The sequence below is a fragment of the Ictalurus furcatus genome, chromosome 20 (genome assembly GCF_023375685.1).
Source record: "Ictalurus furcatus strain D&B chromosome 20, Billie_1.0, whole genome shotgun sequence".
Taxonomy (NCBI): Eukaryota; Metazoa; Chordata; class Actinopteri; order Siluriformes; family Ictaluridae; genus Ictalurus; species Ictalurus furcatus.
Genome location: NC_071274.1, coordinates 6,875,550 through 6,897,196, shown reverse-complemented (window position 1 = coordinate 6,897,196; position 21,647 = coordinate 6,875,550). Strand labels below are relative to the sequence as shown.

At 38.3% G+C, this 21,647-nt stretch overlaps 2 protein-coding genes across 3 annotated transcripts; both read left to right on the top strand.

The window, feature by feature from the left end:
* The first annotated feature begins 135 nt into the window (after positions 1-135).
* On the top strand, positions 136-7,016 carry chchd2 (coiled-coil-helix-coiled-coil-helix domain containing 2). Its single transcript, XM_053651200.1, has 4 exons — positions 136-321; positions 2,650-2,908; positions 3,060-3,237; positions 6,739-7,016. Exons 1-4 carry the CDS (start codon positions 275-277, stop codon positions 6,747-6,749), a joined length of 495 nt encoding a protein of 164 aa, XP_053507175.1. The 5' UTR covers positions 136-274; the 3' UTR covers positions 6,750-7,016.
* Positions 7,017-7,128: 112 nt separating this feature from the next.
* phkg1a (phosphorylase kinase, gamma 1a (muscle)) lies at positions 7,129-21,601 on the top strand. Of its 2 annotated transcripts, none has more exons than XM_053651192.1 (10): positions 7,129-7,858; positions 8,802-8,926; positions 9,889-10,067; positions 12,468-12,522; positions 12,658-12,723; positions 16,580-16,743; positions 18,261-18,351; positions 18,597-18,750; positions 19,544-19,669; positions 20,423-21,601. In XM_053651192.1, the coding sequence occupies exons 2-10, from the start codon at positions 8,844-8,846 to the stop codon at positions 20,687-20,689; spliced, it is 1,185 nt and encodes a 394-aa protein (XP_053507167.1). In that variant the 5' UTR covers positions 7,129-7,858; positions 8,802-8,843; the 3' UTR covers positions 20,690-21,601. The 2 variants fall into 2 exon arrangements, with proteins under 2 accessions (XP_053507167.1, XP_053507168.1); XM_053651193.1 differs by lacking the exon at positions 20,423-21,601 and adding an exon at positions 20,240-20,409.
* Positions 21,602-21,647: the final 46 nt, after the last annotated feature.

The window sequence follows — 21,647 nt, the reverse complement described above, 5'->3', positions numbered from 1 at the left end:
AAAGAGGTTTCCGTGGAAGCAATTTGATTAAATTATACTCCTAGAGTAACACAATTGCCTACATGTAGTTAAAGAAAAAAGAACCGACTCATATATGGGAGTGGGCTACACATGTTCAACTAAAAGAGCCGGTTCAAAGAATCGACTCATTCACGAACGGCGCATTACTACTATCTCGGAAGGTTGAAGGTCGGAGAACCAGAACACAGAAGACACCGGCGTAACGTTGCTTTAAAGCTTTAAATATTGGTTGTAAATATTTATAATATTTAAAATGCCTAGAGGAAGCCGCAGCCGAACTTCGAGGATGGCTCCTCCAAGGTAAGATAGCTATGATAACTCTCAACCAACCAGCTAGCATAGCAAGACTTAGCTAAAGTCATGGTAATATCTGCCTGAATTGTCGTACCACATTAGCTATCTTGCTTGCTATCATACTCTTACTGAGATTTTATTTAGACTCTGGATGTAAACTAGTACGTGATTAGCAAACAAAATAATGAAGTGAGTAATATTTAAAGACCAAATGCCTACCACATGTAATGTGAAGTTATGTCTAATAACAGCGCCATTTGTGAACGTGGGTTGACATCATGGGTTCCACAAACTTGTACTTTTTTAATTTTTCGAACATAAATCAGCTATTCAAACATTAAGTACGTTTACATTTATGGCGTTTAGAAATTTGCCATTAGAAGGCCTTTCTTAAAAGAATGTCAGCCCTCATTTGAGTATATTAAGCTCTGATTGATAAGAAACAGCCTTACTGTAACAGCAGCAGTCCAATCACAGTCTTACAACTAACAGACTACGTTTACATGGACAACAGTAATTTAATTATTGACCTTATTCTGAATAAGACAATATTCTGATTAAGGTTTTTACTTGAGTTGCTTTTAGAATATTCCTTTCATGTTCCCGTTTTACATGTTATAGAACATAGATCGATTCACTTATCAACATACAGTTCGTCTTCTTTATGGTACTGTATACAGTTTTGGGTGTTTCATTTTTATTTTTATGAAAGCTTCAAGTGCAGTTAATTATTTGTCATGCTATACGTGCAGATAGATGACTGCTTGAAGCCGTGGGCTGCGTCAGAAACTACATACTTGCCCACTATATAGTGGCCGAGATACATGTATCTCACCTGTTATATAGTAAGGAAGTACGCGATTTAGGACACAGCCATGCTCTCTTGTTTGCCATAAAACGGTTGAGCACTGCCGTGTGTGTATATGTGTGTTTGTGTGTGTGTGTGTGTCCTGGCGCAAAATGCGGTGAAAACTCCCACATGACGTTAATAGTGTGATTAAGGTGTGTAGTAGTGATGTCACAATACCAAAAATCTAATAGTCGGTACCGATACCACCAAAAGTACTCGATACCAAAGTCTATACCACGGTGTGGTATAACAATAAAATTTTAAAAATTTAATTAAAAACTCTCCTGGAGGACATGCTCCTCTGGCTGATACTGGCAAAGAGAGAGAGAGAGAGAGAGAGATTTTAGTTATCAAACACTGTCTGACAATGAGTGGAGGCTACAGTGGAGGTGCACTCCTAAACGCACACGTGCACACACACACCTTATACTCTGAATGCAAGCATTAGTTTAAATTCACTGATATGGTGGCAGGCCAGAAAGATTTATTAAAAGCATGAACATTAGAATAATTATTTGTGACATTAGGCCACATGTTGCTGACAGGACACGGGCTGAATGGCGATGCATGGTGGCCCATTAGGAGGTATTTTATAACATTGCAATGCACTAGCGTCGTTAACAAATAACTGGCTATCGCAAGCATTACATGGAGTTAACTGGTTTCACGGCTACAATGCCAGCTGCCTCAAACAAACAGATTATATGGACCGTCTTTCAGGTGCTTCGCCAAATTCCAGGTGTTTCCTCGCTTTGTTTGAAATGAACGATAGCATCGGTTGCACACCGGCTTCACAGCATCAATTATATGTTTGTTGTCACCCGCCTCGAATGCGAAGTATTTCCATATTCCATACCACCTACCACCTTTCCTCTCAACGAGTCGCAGTGGAGCTAAACTTCTGTAATGTTTCCCGTGTGCTTGTAGTTGTTGCTGCTGTTCTTCACCACTTGTGGACCGACTAAAACACTTGCGTGTATTTGCTGCCCCCATCAGGTCCGGAAGAATTGCAACCTCGGTACCTGCATTAGAAACGGTTCTAACGCTACTCCAGAAAAACGAGTACCATCACGTTTTAAGAATGTTGGTACCGAAGTATTGGTTCTTGTGACATCTCTAGTGTGTACATGTCTGTAATGCACGTCGACTAAAATAGGAATACTCCATATGTCTTAATTCGATTTGTGTTTACTTCAAGTATGACTTTAGCCGGATTAAGGTCATCAGAAATCGCTGTTTACATGGTAGTTTATTAATCAGAGTATTGTCTTAATCGGGTTAATATTGGATTATTGTTGTCCATGTAAACGTACTGATTGTTAACATTCAGAAGATCTTGAATAACTGAAATCTTCAGTCCTTTGATATATGTGGTTGTCTAAACCAACAGGTTACACTGCAAATTACTGAGATTGTCAACAATCAGCTATTACACAGATTGCATCGGTTCTTACACCTTGTTGATCTTTACACACACATCACAGCTATTCATCCCGCCCGGCACCACCTCCACCGGTGGCCAGAGTAGCACCTCCACCCGCTCCTGCACGTGCCCCTGCAACTGCTGTGACTGCACCTTCTGCAGCTGCCCCCAGACAGCCAGGTATGTTTGCCCAGATGGCCAGTACTGCAGCGGGTGTTGCGGTCGGCTCCGCCGTGGGTCACACGATCGGCCATGCCATGACAGGCGGCTTCAGCGGTGGCGGAAGCTCAGAGGCTGCCAGGCCTGATGTCACCTATCAGGTAAATGCATAACATGAAATAACTTCACATCCACAGGTTTATATGCTATGTATAATTTTTTTTTCCACCAAAAGAATATTCAGTTTTTTTAGCCACAATGTGCATGCTTGTGTCTGGGCAATAAATAACACTGAATGAATGAATCCTCCAGGAGCCTTATCAGCCTCAGACCATGTACCAGCAGCAGCCCATGTATCAGCAGGAGCCAGTGCAGCAGAATCCCTGCACCTATGAGCTGAAACAGTTCCTCGAATGTGCGCAGACACAGAGTGACCTCAAACTGTGTGAAGGGTTCAGTGAGGTGCTCAAACAATGCAAATTCTCTAACGGTATGTATCTGTGACGGGTGTTCAAGCTAGGTTTGCACTGTATGATTTTTGGCACGATTTAGACACCGTTTTGTTGTGTGGGAATTGTATGGTAAAAAAATTTTCATGATCAGTTTCATGATCTGATATGTATATCAGAATTCTGGTTAGAATCATTATTTAAAGTCTTTGCTATTGAAGTCTTTGCTATTGTAGGCCATGAGCAGTGAGTTTAATGGCAAACAGGGTCATCATTGGAATATCGTGTAAAGCATTTGCGAAGAAAGCACCGTTTCCATCCCATGTGTTCAAGAGAACAAACTCTGGGGTAACTGCTGCAAAGTACCAATACAAATGGAAGTTGTTGCATCCGGGGAAGCCACTGTGCCTCTTTTTTGCAATACAATAAATGACTTGCGCTTCAGAGTGTGCCGATGAAATGCCATCACAAACCCCATGTTATCTTGCGATCGGATGCCTGATATTTGGGAATGGAATTATGTGAGACAGTTCTTGGAGGTAATTATAGCAAATAATTTTGGTGACAGACTTTGTTTCAGGCATTTCAGAATGACAAAAACAATAATATGAAATGCTGTGCAAAGAGATTAGTGATGTGAAGGTCAGATCATTTTACTGACTCGGATCTTTGAATCTCGTTCAGCAAAATGAACGAATCTTTTTTTCTAGTAATTCCGTTAATTTTGTTCATTTCAGCAGAATATAATTAAAATGTTGCATGTTAAATTCCCCAACACATCTAGTACTTAATAAACTATAAAATAAACTACAGGCTAATGCAACCAAGGCCAAATTATGAGAAACACAAAATATTAATTCATTGCTTAGCTGGGTCTTCAGGCTATGCAGACTGATAGCCTGTCTGCATAGCCTTTCAGTTAGTTCACTTCACCTCCTGATCCGGGGCGTTCTTTTGTCATGTCTGTTCCCCGGAAACAAATGATTAGTTCACCTCTCGAATCTTCGTGTTTGAGTCATTCGTTTATCCCGTTTGCTGTACTGCATGGTGCATCGCTTATGCGGCGTTCACTGGAAGAATGAATGACTCGAACCGAAGACTCGAGAGGTGAACTAAACGTTTCTGTTTCCTATACAGAACCTCAGAACCTGGGGATGTTGCAGTGCATGTGTGGTGAAAAATGAATGAATCACTCTCCGAGACAACTCATTGTTCCCAAGTCATATTAAAGATTTGTTCAAAATGAACGAATCGTTCATGAACGACACATCACTAAAAGAGATTGGTCGACTGGTTAGTCCAGTTATGTGACCCACCACACCCACAGAAAAACACATTTCTGAGCCAATTATCCAACCACATGATTTGTTGAGGCAAAGCCACATGACTTTTTTTTTTTTATGCACACTGAGGAAGTTATTCAATAAATGTGTTTCCATCATTGTTTATGCGCTTGTCTTCTAATTGAATAAAAAAATTATCTACCTCAACTGAGCACATACTTTTTTTTTTTTTTTTTTTTTTAAATTGCATTTTGGAGATTTAGGATGTGAGGTTCTTTCGGTTTTAAGTTGACCATCTAAGGAACTAAGAATTTTTTATTTTTTTTCTTTAGTTTTGAAATTTCTTAGGTGCTTTCAAGCAACAAAACCATATTTCAGAAGGACATTTAGTCATATGTCAGTTCCTCTGGAGATTTCGAAGAGAAAATGGATGTTTTGAACCTGTTTAAAGACCTGACAGACATAAATTGGATATAAACTTCACCATTAGGTGGAGGACTCAGGCATTTGTAATTGAAGACCACAATGAAAAAACTATCAGAGTCACAAAACTGTATTTTTGGAGTTGTGCATCCACGGCTGTTGATTGAACATTGAAGAATGATCTCTCAAATGTACTTGGATGATCGAAAGATCATGGTCACAGAATTTTCCATTTAAAAATAATGCCATGCTATGGAAAATTTATCAAAGTCCATAGCCTACTGTGAGAAAATGATCACAGTCCAGTCACATGACCGAACTCAGCCAATAGGCTTTGAGTAATGGTCTACCCTGAACAAGCCATACATCGAGATAGTTATAATGGTTTGTGGAAAAACACTATCCTTACAAGGGCCAAGGGTCAGTGTAAACTGGCTTAAACTAAGCCTGCACTGTACACGGACCGTCTTCCAGTGTCACGTGTGAATTACAGTGACATTCAGCGTCTAAAAAGATTTTGTGGACCACTCAGTCAAGCTTTTTTTGATGAATTCCGTGTAAATGACAGAATTGTGGAGAATATCCAAGTTGAGATTGATGTATATTCTGTGAGTTTTCAACATTTAAGTGATGTTGATGATGCTCAGTTGAATAAATTAGTATAAGTTCATCACTGTATTACTGTGAATACCCACGAAAGAAAGATCAGAGTCCGCGCAAGCATTTTTTCATGCTTCAATTAACACAATGTAAACAATAATGGCTGATAACTTTTGGTGTCTTCATAAAGGCTATGACTGGGTCTAGTGAACATATCAAGATTTTCTCTGTTCTCAACTATTATGACATAAGAAGGTTCAGAACTTTTAAATTCAAATTCTGGAATTCAAGCACAATGTGGCTCTGATCGTTTTATCATAGGTGCCTTCAGCTTTCTAATGAAGTCAATGAGGACCACAGTCTGCAGTATAAAGTCTGACTAATTATTTCTCATAGTGGCCACATAAGCTTTGCCAAATCAATGCATCCATGCTTGAATGGTTTCTTTGAGTTTGAGGGACTTAGCAAGCAGACCTGACCTTGCATTCGCACTAGAAAGCATCACGTGGGTCACAGTTTTTCTTTTGTGGGCATGTAACGACTATTCCTGTTGTCACTTGGGGCCATGCACTGTCCAGTGTTTTAGTTCAAATGAGAAACAGTAATAGCTATATAGAGCTTGTAAAGCATGATAGTTCGGACTAAGCAAGCTAACTGTAATAGCCATATAGGCTATGTTTACATGGACAGCAGTAATCTAATTAGTAACTTAATAATTTGTTATTAACTTATTATTAACTCCCACATGACATTAATAGTGTGGTTACGGTGATTAACATATATATAATGCACTTTGATAATGTGACTAAAACAGGAATACTCCACATGTCTTAATTTGATTTGTGTTTACTTTGAGTATGACTTTAGCCAGATTAAGGTAATCAGAAATCACTGTTTACACGGTAGTTTCTTAATCAGAGTAGTATCTTAGTCGGGTTAATATCTGATTATTGTTGTCCATGTTAATGTACTGATAGACTCATCAGAGGCACCAACAGTTTCTGTACAATTTTAATGTTGCAAGATTATTGCACATTTCCTAGCTGAACACTGAACAACATGGGTTCTTCTGTCTCCACTGAGGTTTAAAGTGTGCCTACATACATTAGTTTCACCATATTGTTTGATCAAGGTTTCCTTCTTACTAAAAAGAAAGAGCTCACTAGTATAGCGATGAGTGCATGCAAACCAATTGCACAACTGCACACTAATATGATCTGTCTCTTTCTTTTGCAGGTTTGCCCTGAGACTGGAATGGAGACATCGATTAGGACTATTCTTAATTTGCATGCATATATAACAGAGTGAACTTTAGAAGTTATATGCATTTCTTAGGATGAGGCACTGTGTAATTGATCAAAACTTTTTTTTGATTTTTATATATATATATATATATATATATATATATATTGGTTAACTTGCTATGAATTTCAGAATTGCATATTGTATGTAGTTTCGGAAGATAACCGTACATGTGACTGAACAAAAATACAATAAACCTTAAAACCACTGTTTCTTTTTTGAAATGGAGAATTATTGCAGAGCCTACTCAGTAGGCAAATTATTATTATTATTATTATTATTTTTTTTATTATTATTATTTTTTTTTTTTTCGACTTCTGATGAACATCCACTGATGACATCCACAGCACATCTTTTACACGGTTCAAAATGAGCGACATCATCACCGGCATCTTTTTCGATGCAGAATGCAGACGTGATAGCCATTATGTTCAACCCGTACTGTACTGATTGAAGAGGACAGGTGGCTCGTGGAGTAAATAACTTATAAGTGTATATACCCAGCTAGGTCATTTCTGCTAGGTCATTCCTAGTAAGTGGATATACTGACATACAGACTTCAGGCTCTTCTTTAATTAAAAATGCATTTTTAATTAATTGCATTCAAGTTTTCATTGACAATTAAATAACCACAATTGCACACACTGGCTTCATAACATCAGCGATTTGAGCATGCACTGAGAATCACTGATATGTGATTAGAAAGTGCAAACGAAACGCATTTATTGTTCACTAAAATGAATGAAATAGCAGATTTGTTATCAAAGGCCTGACTCGTAGGTACAATCAATCAATCAATGTGAGCTTTAGGCACGTCGTGCACTGTGTGTGTGTGTGTGTGTGTGTGTCAGGCTCTATAAGCCGCTCGGACTATTTTATTTTTGGAGCGTGACATTCTCACTGCCCTTTCGCGTGTTGCAGTTTGTGCTCGCGCCCGCGTGCACAGTAACATACTGTTGCTGCATCATGGACTGATTTGGACGTCTAGAGAAGCAAAAAATCGGAACTACACTTAAACAAACAAACAAACAGCAGAGAATACTGATGCATCAAGGTATGCGATTTGTTTTTCGCTGATTTGTCGTGACATCGTACCCGTTATGTCAACCGTTTACGTAAGTCGCCGGTTTAGCGGCGTAGCGCGAGATGGAGAATAGCGTCCGCGGAAGCCAAATTGTATTTACATTGCGACTGAAGCCTGCACACCATTTTGGGTATCAATAGTAAACGTAACTGTAATACAGCCGATATTATCTGCCAAATGAATAGTCATCTATGCAGGAGAATTTTCGTCCTTTTAGGGTTTCATTAGCTGCACTAGGTTACAATCGCTCCTTTCGAGACCGGGTATTACCGGAATAAATACTATGTCAGAACTGTAACAGCTGAGAATGTCATCATAACCCATAAATGGCACTGTGTGTAGTTTGATATGCCACTTCTTACTATGCCGTTCAGTTGCTCTTTAGCTAGATTGGCTTACAATGGCTATATGGTCAATCCAGTTTTATTTGTAAAGCGCTGTTAACAGTAGACAGTACTGACAATAGACATTGCCGCAAAGCTATAGATTTAGATCCCCAATGACAGTGGCAAGGAAAAGCTCATGAGGAAGAAGCCTTGAGAGGAACCAGACACAAAAGGGAACCCATCTTCTTCTGGGTAGCACTGAATAGTGCAATTATAAATCATTACAGCTCTATACCTTTTAGTCAAAAGTACTGACTGAGTGTGTTGAAAGGATGTTCAGTAGGCCTATGTGTATACTGTGAATGAATCCTGGGTTGAGCACAGGCCAGCCTTTATAATTACAGCAGCAGCAGTTAGTAGTGTACACTTCCTGACCAAGATAGTGAAAGGGAACCGATTCAGTTGCTCCAATAAGACACTCCGTCGTTGATCATCACAAGCTGGACAAACTGGTAGACCGTCTAAGGAATTAATAACATTTCCATAATTTCTACAGTGACACTGAAGTGTTGTCTGCTCTCATTAAGGTTGCACCTGAGTTTCCTTGGATAATCTGTGAAACCATCATCATGACCAAAGATGACGAGATCCCAGACTGGGTGGGAGCTCAGGAGTTCTACCAAAAATATGATCCCAAGGAGATCCTCGGAAGGTAGCAGTGATGTGTTTAAGCTACACAAGGTCACAATTGTAGATTTTTATTGCAGTATATTTGTATATTGTCTGTTAATACAAGCTGTGAGTGCCTGGAACACTAGATAATTTATCTTTATCTCAGTAAAATCTGATGTGTTCATTTTTCCTGTCTCACATCTTATTGCCATGAGGACTTATTAGTTAATTCAAGTGTAATTTCACTTGTGAATGTATAACAAGACAGGGCATTTGCTCATCATTGCCATATGACTGGTCAGTGCCAAACCATATATGAGTACTCTCATACCTACAGCAGGGGCGTAGCCAGACCTCTTACAATGGTGTGGACAGGTTAGACCCAGTGACTTTATTGGGGTGGCAATCTAGGGTGTGGAAAAATCCTTATCCACATCCATATAAAATGCTCTGTGTTTACCTGAAAGACTTCATTATTTTTTAAAAAAATGAAAGGAAACCTATTATTCATTAATGTTGCATTCTGTTTCAGTCTTCAGTCTACTTATTATCTTTTTATTCACTGCTAAATTAAAGATGCTAAATTTCAGGCATTTGCTTGGCACACTTTTTGGCCCGGAGAGGACAAAGCAAATTCATGAAATGGTGTATTTTTAATTTAGCAATGAATAAAAAGGTAGCAAGTAATAAAAAGGTAAAAAGTGCATGTTTTTTTTTTTTTAAAAAAAGAAGATTTATATCACCCAGACCATCTTTAGAAATTATTTAAACCAGTGAATATGTATGTATTTGAGATGTTAGCCTGTTTTTATATATATATATATATATATATATATATATATATATATATATATGTAATCTACAATGTAATCCCTGAGCATATATATATATATATATATATATATATATATATATATATATATATATATATATATATATGCTCAGGGATTACATTGTAGGCAAGATGTTCAAAGTTTTCTGAATTTCGAATTTCTTGTACAGGGGAGTCAGCAGCGTGGTCCGACGCTGTGTAAATAAACGTACAACTCAGGAATATGCGGTAAAAATCATTGACATAACACCATCAGATAAAATGACACCTCAAGAGATTACGGAGATCAGGGAAGCCACAGTGAAAGAGATCGAGATCCTGAGGAAAGTGTGTGGGCAAGAGAACATAAGTAAGAATTCATTCTTTTCATACTAGATAGCAGACAACCAAATCCAAGAACAATCAAGACATGCATTCTTTCATTTACAGTTGAAAGCAAAACTTTGCATACCTTTAGGACAAAATCAAGACACATATTGTTCCTTCATAATCACAAATAACAAAAAATTCAAAAAGTTTTCAGCTCCTGTTTTATATGTGATACATGTGAAACCACATTTGACCTGCTAGCTCCTTGCATATCTCCTTTGGATATTTTGTACATACATTTTCCCTTTTCTCATGCAAACCTTGGTTCTCAATTATGTTATTGTCTGTTTCTGAATAGATGTCTTGTTCTTTAGAACATTCATAAACCGCAACATATTATACAACCCCAATTCCAAAAAAGTTGGGATGCTGTTTAAAATGTAAATAAATGTAAATAAAAACAGAATGCAATGATTTGCATCAAATGTTTAAATTGAGTAAACGTACCATTTTATGAAGAAAATAAGGTAATTTTGAATTTGATGGCCGCAATATGTGTCAAAAAAGTTGGGACAGGGGCAAGAAAAGGTTGGAAAAGTAAGTGTTACTTAAATGAAACAGCTGGAGGTTAATTAGCAACAGGTCAGTAACATGATTGGGTATAAAAAGAGTATCTTAGAGAGGCAGAGTCTTTCAGAAGTAAAGATGGGCAGAGGTTCACCAATCTGCGAAAATCTGCATCTACAATTTGTGGAACATTTTCAAAATAATGTTCCTCAACGTAAAATTGCGAAGACTATGAATATCTAATCATCTGCAGTACATAATATCATCAAAGAATTCGGAGAATCTGGAGAAATCTCTGTGTGCAAGGGACAAGGGTGAAAATCAGTATTGCATGCCTGTGATCTTCGGGCCTTCAGGCGGCATTGCATTAAAAACATGCATGATTCTGTAATGGAAATCACAGCATGGGCTCAGAAACACCTCCAGAACTCATTGTCTGTGAACACAGTTCACCGTGCCATCAACAAATGCTGGTTAAAGCTCTATCATGCAAAGAACAAGCCATATGTGAACGTGATCCAGAAACGCCACCATTTTCTCTGTGCCAAAGCTCATTTAAAATGGACTGAGGCAAAGTGGAAAATTGTTCTGTGGTCAGATGAATCGAAATTTGAAATTCTTTTTGGAAACCGTGGGTGCCGCATCCTTTAAGCTAAAGAGGACTAAAGTGGAGAGGAACCACCCGCTTTTTATCAGTGCTCAGTTCAAAAGCCTGCATCTCTGATGGTATAGGGGTGCATTAGTGCCTATGGAATGGGCAGCTTGCACATCTGGAAAGGCACTATCGATGCTGAAAGCTATATACAGGTTTTAGCGCAACATATGTTTCCATCCAGATTCCATCCCATCTTTAATTCTGAGAGACTCTGCCTCTCTAAGATATTTTTTCTGTACACAATCATGATACTGACCTGTTGCCAATTAACCAAATTAGTTGCAAAATGTTCCTCCAGCTGTTTCGTTTTATTAACACTTACTTTTCCAGCCTTTTGTTGCCCCGTCCCAATTTTTTTGAGATGTGTTGCGGCTATCAAATTAAAAATTACCTTATTTTTTTCTTGAAATGGTACATTTACTTAGTTTAAATATTTGATATGTTTTCTATGTTCTATTTGAATAACATATGGGTTTATGAGATTTGCAAATCATTGAATTCTGTTTTTATTTACATTTTACACAGCATCCCAACTTTTTTGGAATTGGGGTTGTATTATTGTAACATCACTCTCAAAAGTATCTTCAAGTCTACAGCATAGAAACATAAAAATAGAACTTGTTAGAGCCTGGTCTGGAGTCAGGCCATAACATAAAAGAAGGTGAAACATCCGTGCCCTCCCAGTTCCCAAAAACATGAAGGAAGCTATTGAAGGAAAAATATTTCAGACATATGAACTTGCTGTGATCTTGACCCTGGATCAAATCCATAATCTAATTAGTTCATCTCTTGGCTACAATGATAATTCAATACAAATCCTACAAACATTCAACCACTCGTTCTTGAGATGTCATGCTAATGAGAATCTTGGACAGACAGACAGACAGACACATGGACACACAATATTTCCAAAACAATTTCTTTGAATGTTTGTAGGATATATTAACAATTAACACTGTAATTCTAATATATCCTACAAACATTCAACCAATTGTTTTGGAAATATTGCGCTAATTGAAGAGGCAGAGGCATAAAAATGACTCAGAATAGGTTTTTAGTATTATACCACTAGGCATGTATAAAGTTCTTTTTTGTATAACTTAAATACAAAATACAAAAACTGTATGACTAATATTTATGATACTATACAAATTTCTACTTTAATATACTGTTTATTATCATAAATCTGTATATATACACTATACTTTCTCTCTATAGTTCAACTGAAGGACTGCTATGAGACAAAAGCCTTCTTCTTCTTGGTCTTTGACTTGTGAGTACATTACTACTGGCACACTACTCAATAGACATTATCTATAAAAAAGCAACTTCACTGTATATAAAATCTCCCTGTGCACTGTAGAAGAACATAAAACTGTGATATTTATTCTTACTTTCTTACTAACAGGATGAAAAAAGGAGAGCTGTTTGATTATCTCACTGAGAAAGTTACACTGAGTGAGAAAGAGACAAGGTTGGCCATGTTTATTAATTCAAAAATTCAAATGATCGTTTATATATGCCCTTTTTAGTGAGCAGTATATGTAGCCTGCGCCCCGAAGGGAGGGCATCATGAGTATGGGCCTGGCATGAGAATTTGTTATCAATGATTGTACCTAAATATTTAAAATTTGAAACTTGCTCTACCTTTACACCTTTTATAATAACTTGTTCATATGAAATGCAGCCGTACCTGCCCTATTTTGATTCCCACAACATAATTCCTTTGTCTTCTCAATGTTCAATTGTAGATGACTGTTATCTAACCACTGTACAATACTTTTAATATACTCAAAATAAGTTGAACTATTTGTGTCCATTTGGCAAGAAATTAAAACCAAGTCATCAGTGTATTTGATTAAAGTGAGATCATCCCTGTTACACTGAGGTTCATTAATATAAACAGTGAAAAGCAGAGGTGATAATACACATCCCTGAGGTAACCCTTAATTTAAGACTTTACAATCAGATGAGATTCTGTTACACAGACTTGTTGGGGCCTATTTCTTAAAAATTTCTCAATCCATAAAATTAACCAACTACTTACACCTAAATCTTGCAATCTTTGTTTTAAAATTTGCGGTTGTACAGTATTAAATGCTGATGTGAAATCCATAAAAAGAATTCTGACATGAGCATTCGTTTTATCTAAATGTTGCTTGAAATGGCATGAGGTGTTTTTGGTACTGGAATAACAGTAGTGTTTTTCCATGCTACTGGTACAAAATCATCATCTAAAAAGACCAGAAACAGCCTAGTACATACATGCCAAAGTTGTTCTGCACATTCTTTTAGAACAATGCCCTTAAGGCCATCTGGACCAGTAGCCTTATTTGGTTTAATTCTACTGAGCACTTTGATAACCTATCCCACCTCTATTCTCATAGGTTCACATTTTGTCAGAGTATCATATTTCACAACACCTAGTGTTGTAAAATTGTGAATAAAAAACATTTAAATTATTTACAAAGCTATGGGGGTCACCACCAAACAGTTGTGCTCGTTTTTGTTGTCTTCCCGTCACTCTATTGTGATCACTCAGGCTGCGGAGGGCTGTTTACATGCAGATAACAGTGTTGGTTTATTTTATTTATTTATTTGTGAGGAGAGGGAAATGGAGAGGGTGTGAAGGTTTTAGTGGAAGGTGTCATGCAGGGCCATCTTCCCGTGTCGGTGCTGGGGTCTTCTCTATCTGCGCCTGTAATCAGTAACATCAAACACAGAGACATATCTCACCTCTCTGTGCTGCTGCGAGCTTCTTATATCGTCCCAGCATCTGCTGGAGGATGAATTGCTGCCGCTCCATTCATTAACCACCAGCCGTGTGTGCTTCTGCCACCATACCTTGCAGCCACGCACTGTCAAGCTGTCCAAAACATTTGCGGTGCTGAAACTGAGCTGTCCGTTCAGCACCTGAGCGGCAGTCATGTGAGGAGCACATCTGTGTTTGTGTGTGCGTGCTGCATGCTCGCTATCACAGTACTCCCCCCTCAACTCTGAGCCTACTGCCGGTGGATGCAGGGCCCATAAGGCAAATCAGCAGGAGATGCCATTCGCGTTTCCATGGTCCTGTAACGACAAAAACCACCTGGTTACCATGGCGTTGGTGTCCTTTGCCCAGGCCATCCATTGCAAAGGCGCTTGGTAGGTCACGAGTGTGAAGTGTCGACCTGCCAGTTAGCACAGCAGCTCTTCTATGGCTTATTTTATTGCCAGCTTCTCTATCCATGGCAGTATATTTTGTCACAGCAGACCTCATAAAGGACCGAGTGCTCCTCCCCGTCCAAGGTGTGGGACAGGACAGCTCCTAGCCCTGTCTTGGAGGCATCTGTGTGGACCATGAAGAGCCTATCAAAGTCTGGGTTTCGAAGGACGGGGAGCTGGTGAGAGCCTGTTTGAGGGCTTGAAATGCATGCTCTGTCTCTTCAGTTCACTGCACCTGGTCCGATTGTCCCTTTTTTGTGAGGTGTGGGAGGGGGGAGGCAAGAGAGGAAAAGTTAGGCACAAATCTAATGTAGTATCCCACCAACCCCAGAAAGGCATGTACCTGTTTCTTTGACTTAGGCTGTGCGTATTTCTTTACGACCTCTGTTTCCTTTTCTTGGGGTTTTAGCAAGCCCCTGCCAATGTGATACCCCAGGTACTGTGCCTCGGTGAGCCCGAGGTGGCATTTCTTCGGGTTAGCTATTAGCCTGGCTTTCCGCAGGCTCCCCAATACGTATCTCAGATGGTGTAGGTGGTCTGACCAGGTGGAGGAGTGGATGAAGATGTCGTCCAGGTAGGTGGCTGTGAATGGCCTGTGTGGTTGTAGGATGACGTCCATTGTTGGAACATCACTGGAGCTCCGTGGAAGCCAAAGGGGAGAACCCAGTACTGCCAGTGGCTGCTGGCGGTGCTGAACGCAGTCTTGGGTTTATTGTCGGGGCTCAGGGCCACCTGCCAGTAGCCTTTGGTTAGTCCAGGGTGGAGATGAACTGGGCTCTCCCCAGCCTCTCCACCAGGTTGTCCACCTGGGGAAGGGGATAATTATCACCATCAGAGAGTTATCTAGTTAGAGTTCAGCTTCCAGACGTCATTACAGAGTCATATATTTTCATCGGGCTTCGGCACTACGACGATGGGGCTGGACCAGGGGCTAGTGGACTCCTGGAAGATGCCATCTCGGAGCATCAGGCTGACCTCCTCCTCAATAGCCTGACGACGAGCCTCCGGAACGCGATAGGGCCGCTGTCTCACCACTACTCTCGGTGGGGTTTTTATGTCATGCTTGACCAGATACATCAGGCTGGGGGAGGAGGTGAAGATGTCGGCAAACTGGTCCAGCAGCTCTGTAAGTTCCTGGTGCTGCACAAGGGTCCTTGCCTCAGTGCACCAAGGTACGCTTGTCGAGATGTGTGAGATTAGTGCTGTCAAAACAGTCTCTGAGGTTTTCAATTGAGTCTTTAGTCCATGACTGAACCTGCTGGACGACAGGTTCATTCCTTTTTAACATCTGTCTATATTTTGGAAGGAGATGAATGACATTATGGTCTGAACGTCATAATGGTGGGTGTAACCTTGTCTAAGGTTTTGCCCAGTCTCTTCAGACAAGTAATATACTGTTCCAATTTCAGCAAAAATGCGTATACTTCACAATTGTTAAAGTCTCCAAGAAGAAACACTGGGTCATCCGCTGAGTTGCGCAATGCCTTGTTGTAGCTGGCAGCAATGCCCTCGGCTGTAAGTGCAAAATTTGGCCCAGGTACATAGACTACAATAACATTGATTTGTCCGAACTCTCGGGGCAAGTAGTGTGGTCTAAATGAGACAGATAATCGTTCATAATGGGTTGAACAATAGGTTCCACACACCATAATGTTTACTGTCCAGCTGTCGTTGACAAACATACATAGTCCTCCTCCAATGGTTTTGGATGATTTCTGACTATCGCGGTCCAGTCAAATTAGCGAATATCCCTCAAGGTTTATATCATCAGTCTTCTCCGTTAGCCACGTTTCAGTAATGCAAAGCAGATTCGTTCTCTTAAAGTCTCTGTTATATTTCATTAAAGCTGCGAGTTCAAGCATTTTGTTCTTAAGTGAACGGGCATTAGTTAGGGTTATATTGGGCAGCGGAAAACGGGTCGTTTAAGTCTATTCCAAATTCCCCATCTAGTACCTCTCTATTTCCTTTTCCTTTTCCTGCATGTTGTTTGTGGAGAATTGATCTCGAGAGGAACATTGCAAAGAGGTCTCGGTGGAACTTTCACATTGTAGCGAAGTGTCATTCCAGTTAGTGTGTTGGTTTCTGTGGCATACTGTACATAACATGTAACACTGTGTTATTTTCAGAAAGATTATGCGTGCTTTGCTAGAAGTGATCAGCTTCCTTCACTCCCAGAACATAGTTCACAGAGACCTGAAGCCTGAGAACATCCTCCTGGATGACAACATGAACATCAAACTGACTGATTTTGGCTTCGCTGTCCAGATTGCACCGCAGCAGAAGCTCAATGGTAAGTCCTTTATGTTTATCCCTCTGAATCTGATTTTGTTATTTTATTAACCATAGTCACATGCCTTTCATGCAATGATTTCCTAGGGAATTTTAGAAACATGAAAATAATTTGAATGCTACTCTATGCAATCAGAAGCTTGTCTGTAGTTTCTTATATTTTTGCAGTTCAGACTACATTTCAGTGCAATTCATGCAATTAACATAGTTGATTGGAAGGTTATCAGTTCAAATCCCAAAACTGCCAAGTTTCCACTGTTGAGTCCTTGTGCAACATCCTTAACTCTCAACTGCTCAGTTGTACCTTGTCTCAACAGTAAATAAAGCAATAAAGTTATTTTTCTTTGAGATCTTCTACATCGTCATCATTTTTTCTTACAAATGGAACTTTTTAATTGTTGCCCTAAGAGTGGAAATGGGCATTTGTAATGCTTGTGCTATTTTCTTATAGCCACTTCCCATTTTGTGAAGCTCAACAACCTTTTGTCGCACACCACAGCTATATTCCTTGGTCTTACTCATTGTTATGAATGACTAAGGGAATTTGGCCTACGTGTTAGCTCATATTTATACCCCTGTGAAACAGGAAGTCATGGTTGAACAATTTCCTGTTCCAAGGTGTACTAAGATTTTTTAAAATATCTTCAAATATAATTCATAGGGGTGCCAATAATTGTTACACACCTATATTTAACAAAGATATATTTTTTGATAAACGTGTGTTTTGTTTACAATTGTTTGATATCCATGAGAGCAGTGTATTTTTGTGATTTCTTTTTAAATATTAGGACAGTGGAAATTGCTTTATTTTTTTTCAGCCTTCCCCTGCTTTGTAGGCATCAATTAGCTTAGTTTTTAAATCCTCATTCAGCTGCTTAGAGGAGCCCATGATTGTTGAGTGTTAGCATAAGGGTTTAAAAGTCAGTAAATTTATTATTATTCCTACTGACCATTTTTGACCTGTCTAATGAGTCATAATAGTGATTTATGGCCTATCCTTTGTTATTCTATTTTTAAGTTAATTAAATATAAAATATCAGCATTAACATTTGCACAATTTTTTTTAACTTTTTGTTTGCTGCAGCAGTACTTCTTTTCACTTAAAAAATCAACAAAATATGTAAATTGATTCGATGGTCAGACTTTTGCATACAACTGTACATAAGAATATTTGATATATATATATATATATATTTTAACAAAGGTTTTATAAAAAAAAACATTTAAAATGTTTTATAAAATAAAACGTTGGGTATAAAATACACAATTAGATGCCTTATATTAACGGATTAAATATAAGCATAGAAATTTAACACAACAATAATTATGATGATGATGATTATTATTATAGCTTTTTTTCACAATATAAATGATCATTTAATTATTATTTAATATTAATGATTACTTTGTAATAAGATGAACATTTTTATTTGAATCATTTTTAATAAAATGTATGTCAGTGTATGTCAGCTACTCAGTTACTTATAATAAATTTATCATTATTCACTTAAACCTCAGAGGTATGTGGAACACCTGGTTATTTGGCTCCAGAAATCATTGAGTGCTCCATGGATCCTCATCATCCAGGCTATGGCACTGCAGTGGATATGTAAGTTAGGAAAATAGTACTAGCACTTACACAATCCCAAATAATATTTTAGCTTATATTTAGGCTTATATGTTCATTTAAAAGTCATCTTTTCAAACTGTGCCTTTGCAAATAGAAATTATGATATTGGGTTCTACAGTTGATATATGAACCCTTTTTTTTAATGTTCCATAACTTATTTTGATCTCTTGTTCCTCTGGGATATAAGAAGCTCACTAATCTAAACTGAGCTGTTGTTTCCACAGCTGGAGTGCTGGTGTGATCATGTACACACTGCTGGCTGGATCTCCTCCATTCTGGCACAGGAAACAGATGCTGATGCTGCGTATGATACTGGCAGGAAACTACCAGTTCACATCTCCAGAGTGGGATGATCGCTCAGACACAGTCAAAGATCTGGTATATAATGAGGAGCACAATATGACACACACACACATGCACACACACATATGTTATGTTTAGGTTTTGTGCTGTAAATTTTTTACACTCAAATATATTAAATATGCAGTTGGATAAATATGCAGGAGTAAATCACGACAGGTAGTGTGATACAGCCTGACACAAAGTGGATTATTTTTCTATAACGGACATTTGAACCTTCAACAATTTGCCAACAGTTACAATTCTTTACTTATTAATGAAAAACATGTCATACTTTTGATCTGTTTATAGTTACATTTATTGTAGTGAATAATCTGTGAGATAAATTAGTCCCTGTTATCGCTTACTTTATAGCATAAAAAGTTATTCCCTCACCAGCCTTCTTGTGAAGTTACTAAGACAAACAGTGCAGCTTGTTGTGTTACAGAGAAACTGCAAAACGCAAAGCCCTCTGGCATGAAGTCTCTCTTGTGGTGAAAACGTACTGAACATGACAACGCACTAACACTGGAGACACCTTCTATAAACATTAAATAACTGTCTCTTAACAGAAAGGTTCACTGTAACATTTTCTTAGTTAAATAACAACACATTTTAAAAAATTTGTTCATTTGGCCTAGATTATGTAGATCATTTGTCATACAAGTCCACATTAATTAGCTGTTACTATAAAAACCAATAACATTAGAATGAGCACATGAATATAAACTTATAATTTGTATGCAGTTGGCGCTACTGTTAGAACCATGCTGTTATTGATTACACTGAAAATGAACAAACAACAAAAAATATATAGCATTATTGTTTTCAGATCTCCAAAATGTTGGTGGTGAATCCAGAACAACGCTACACAGCCTTCGATACCTTAAATCACCCATTCTTTCAGCAGTATGTGGTCGAGGAGGTGCGACATTTCAGTCCATACAGGAAGTTTAAAGTGAGTAACTTTTAATAATTATTATGTTTATGATTGACATACAATAGCTTATGCTTGTCAATGAGGTCTAAAATGTTACTACATTTAACAACATTGGCAACAGTGAAGCATGATCTGTCAGTGTTCTTCAAATCTGCAGAGTTTAGCGCCAACCTCCAAACGTACCTGCCTGTAATTTTCTAGCAATTGTGAAGACCTTGGTTAGCTTGTTCAGGTGTGTTTGATTAGGTTTGGAGCTAAACTCTACAGGACAGTGGACCTCAAGGGCCAGATTTAAAGAACACTGATCTATCATGTTGGTACAACTGTTATGCGTGAATAGATTTGATCCCACTATGGAATTACAGTGTTCAGTTGGGTGTTTTACAAATGAACAGTTTCATAAACAGAGCTCTGGTGTTGATTCTTCTATGATAAGAGCAGTAAGTGCCTTCTAAGCTGTAGTCAGTTATGTTTATGTCAACCATAAACATAATTAATATCAAATGCTTTTCATTTGTATTATTTGTTATGCTTATATTACCTCTGTTTATTCCTCAAAATGCTTGAATAAAGTAGGCTTTTCCCCAGATTTCTACTAGCCTTAGAAAAAAAACTGGTGGTTTTGTACATACATGTACATGGATGACATAGAGGTAATTACAATAAAAAAGAAGAGAAAAACAGGCAAGCAACTAACTTTATAATTATTGGACCACTTGAGATGGACTGACCCTATAATGAAGTGCAATTGTTTCCCACTTCTGTTTCCAGGTCATCTGTATGACCGTCCTTGCTTCAGTGCGCATTTACTGCAACTATCGTCGTGTCAAACCCATCACCAAGGACGTGATCAAGAGTGACCCCTATGCAGTGAAACCAATTCGCAAACTCATCGATGCCTGTGCATTCAAGATCTATGGACACTGGGTGAAGAAGGGCCAGGCGCAGAACAGAGCAGCCCTGTTCGAGAACAGCCCAAAGGCCATTTTACTCTCTTTAGCAGCCGAGGCTGAAAATTCATCATTGCGAACATGGTAGACGAAAAGGAGACATCTGAAATGAAGGAAACAGGAAAATAAGAAAGTGGCTTGATCAAGAATGTTACAAATCCTTTTTCTTGAATGTGTTGCTATGCTAAATTCAGGAAACTGACATGTAATCTTATTTTGCAATGGTAAATATGCAAATATTTTTTAGTTATAATTTATTTAAAAGTAAGGAGAGCAACTCTGAGTTGTACTGTAAAAGAAATATGCTCTAAATTAATTCATTTTGTTTGACATTATGGAAGCTGAAATATTTGTATATCTCCAGGGATTCAGCAATAGATGTGTGTTTAAATCTCATTAATAAGCTTAAACATACCTCACATATGTACAGTGTGGCCAGAAATGGGTGTTTTAACTATATACTCATAAAACTATTTAACTTGTTAGATGTAAAGCAAAATTAATTAAAAGCAGCATTAATGAAAGAGATATTGCCTCAAATGAGTTGTATTTTGACCCTCTCAACTGCCTTGGAGGCTGAGAATCACCTTCTGTGCGCATACAGGTAAATATGGATGTATATATGGGTAGTGCGGTAGTGAAAGAAAAAGGACTAAGAGCCTATGATGAGGCCAACTTCGGCATTGTCTAAAGGTAAAGGCTTATAAACCGGGCACACAGCTGATACCTAAAACAAATCGGAAGACAAATGACCAGGGGAACATCTGGATATTTCTGCTCCTTGTCATGACAGCAAAAGAAAACCACTATTATTTAGGGCGATACGTCAACGCGTCCGCCATATTGGAAAGGGACAGACTCCAATCGTAAAGCCAATCAGAGACGTGGGTCTAACATGATAAAATCAGCTATAGCTGGCTTATAACTATATAAACTATAGTTATATATACTATGCTGTTTAAAAAAAAAATCACAATTCTACTGATAATGCAAACAAACATATGACCGGTAATACTATACAACCGGGTTCCGCCGGGAATTATGGG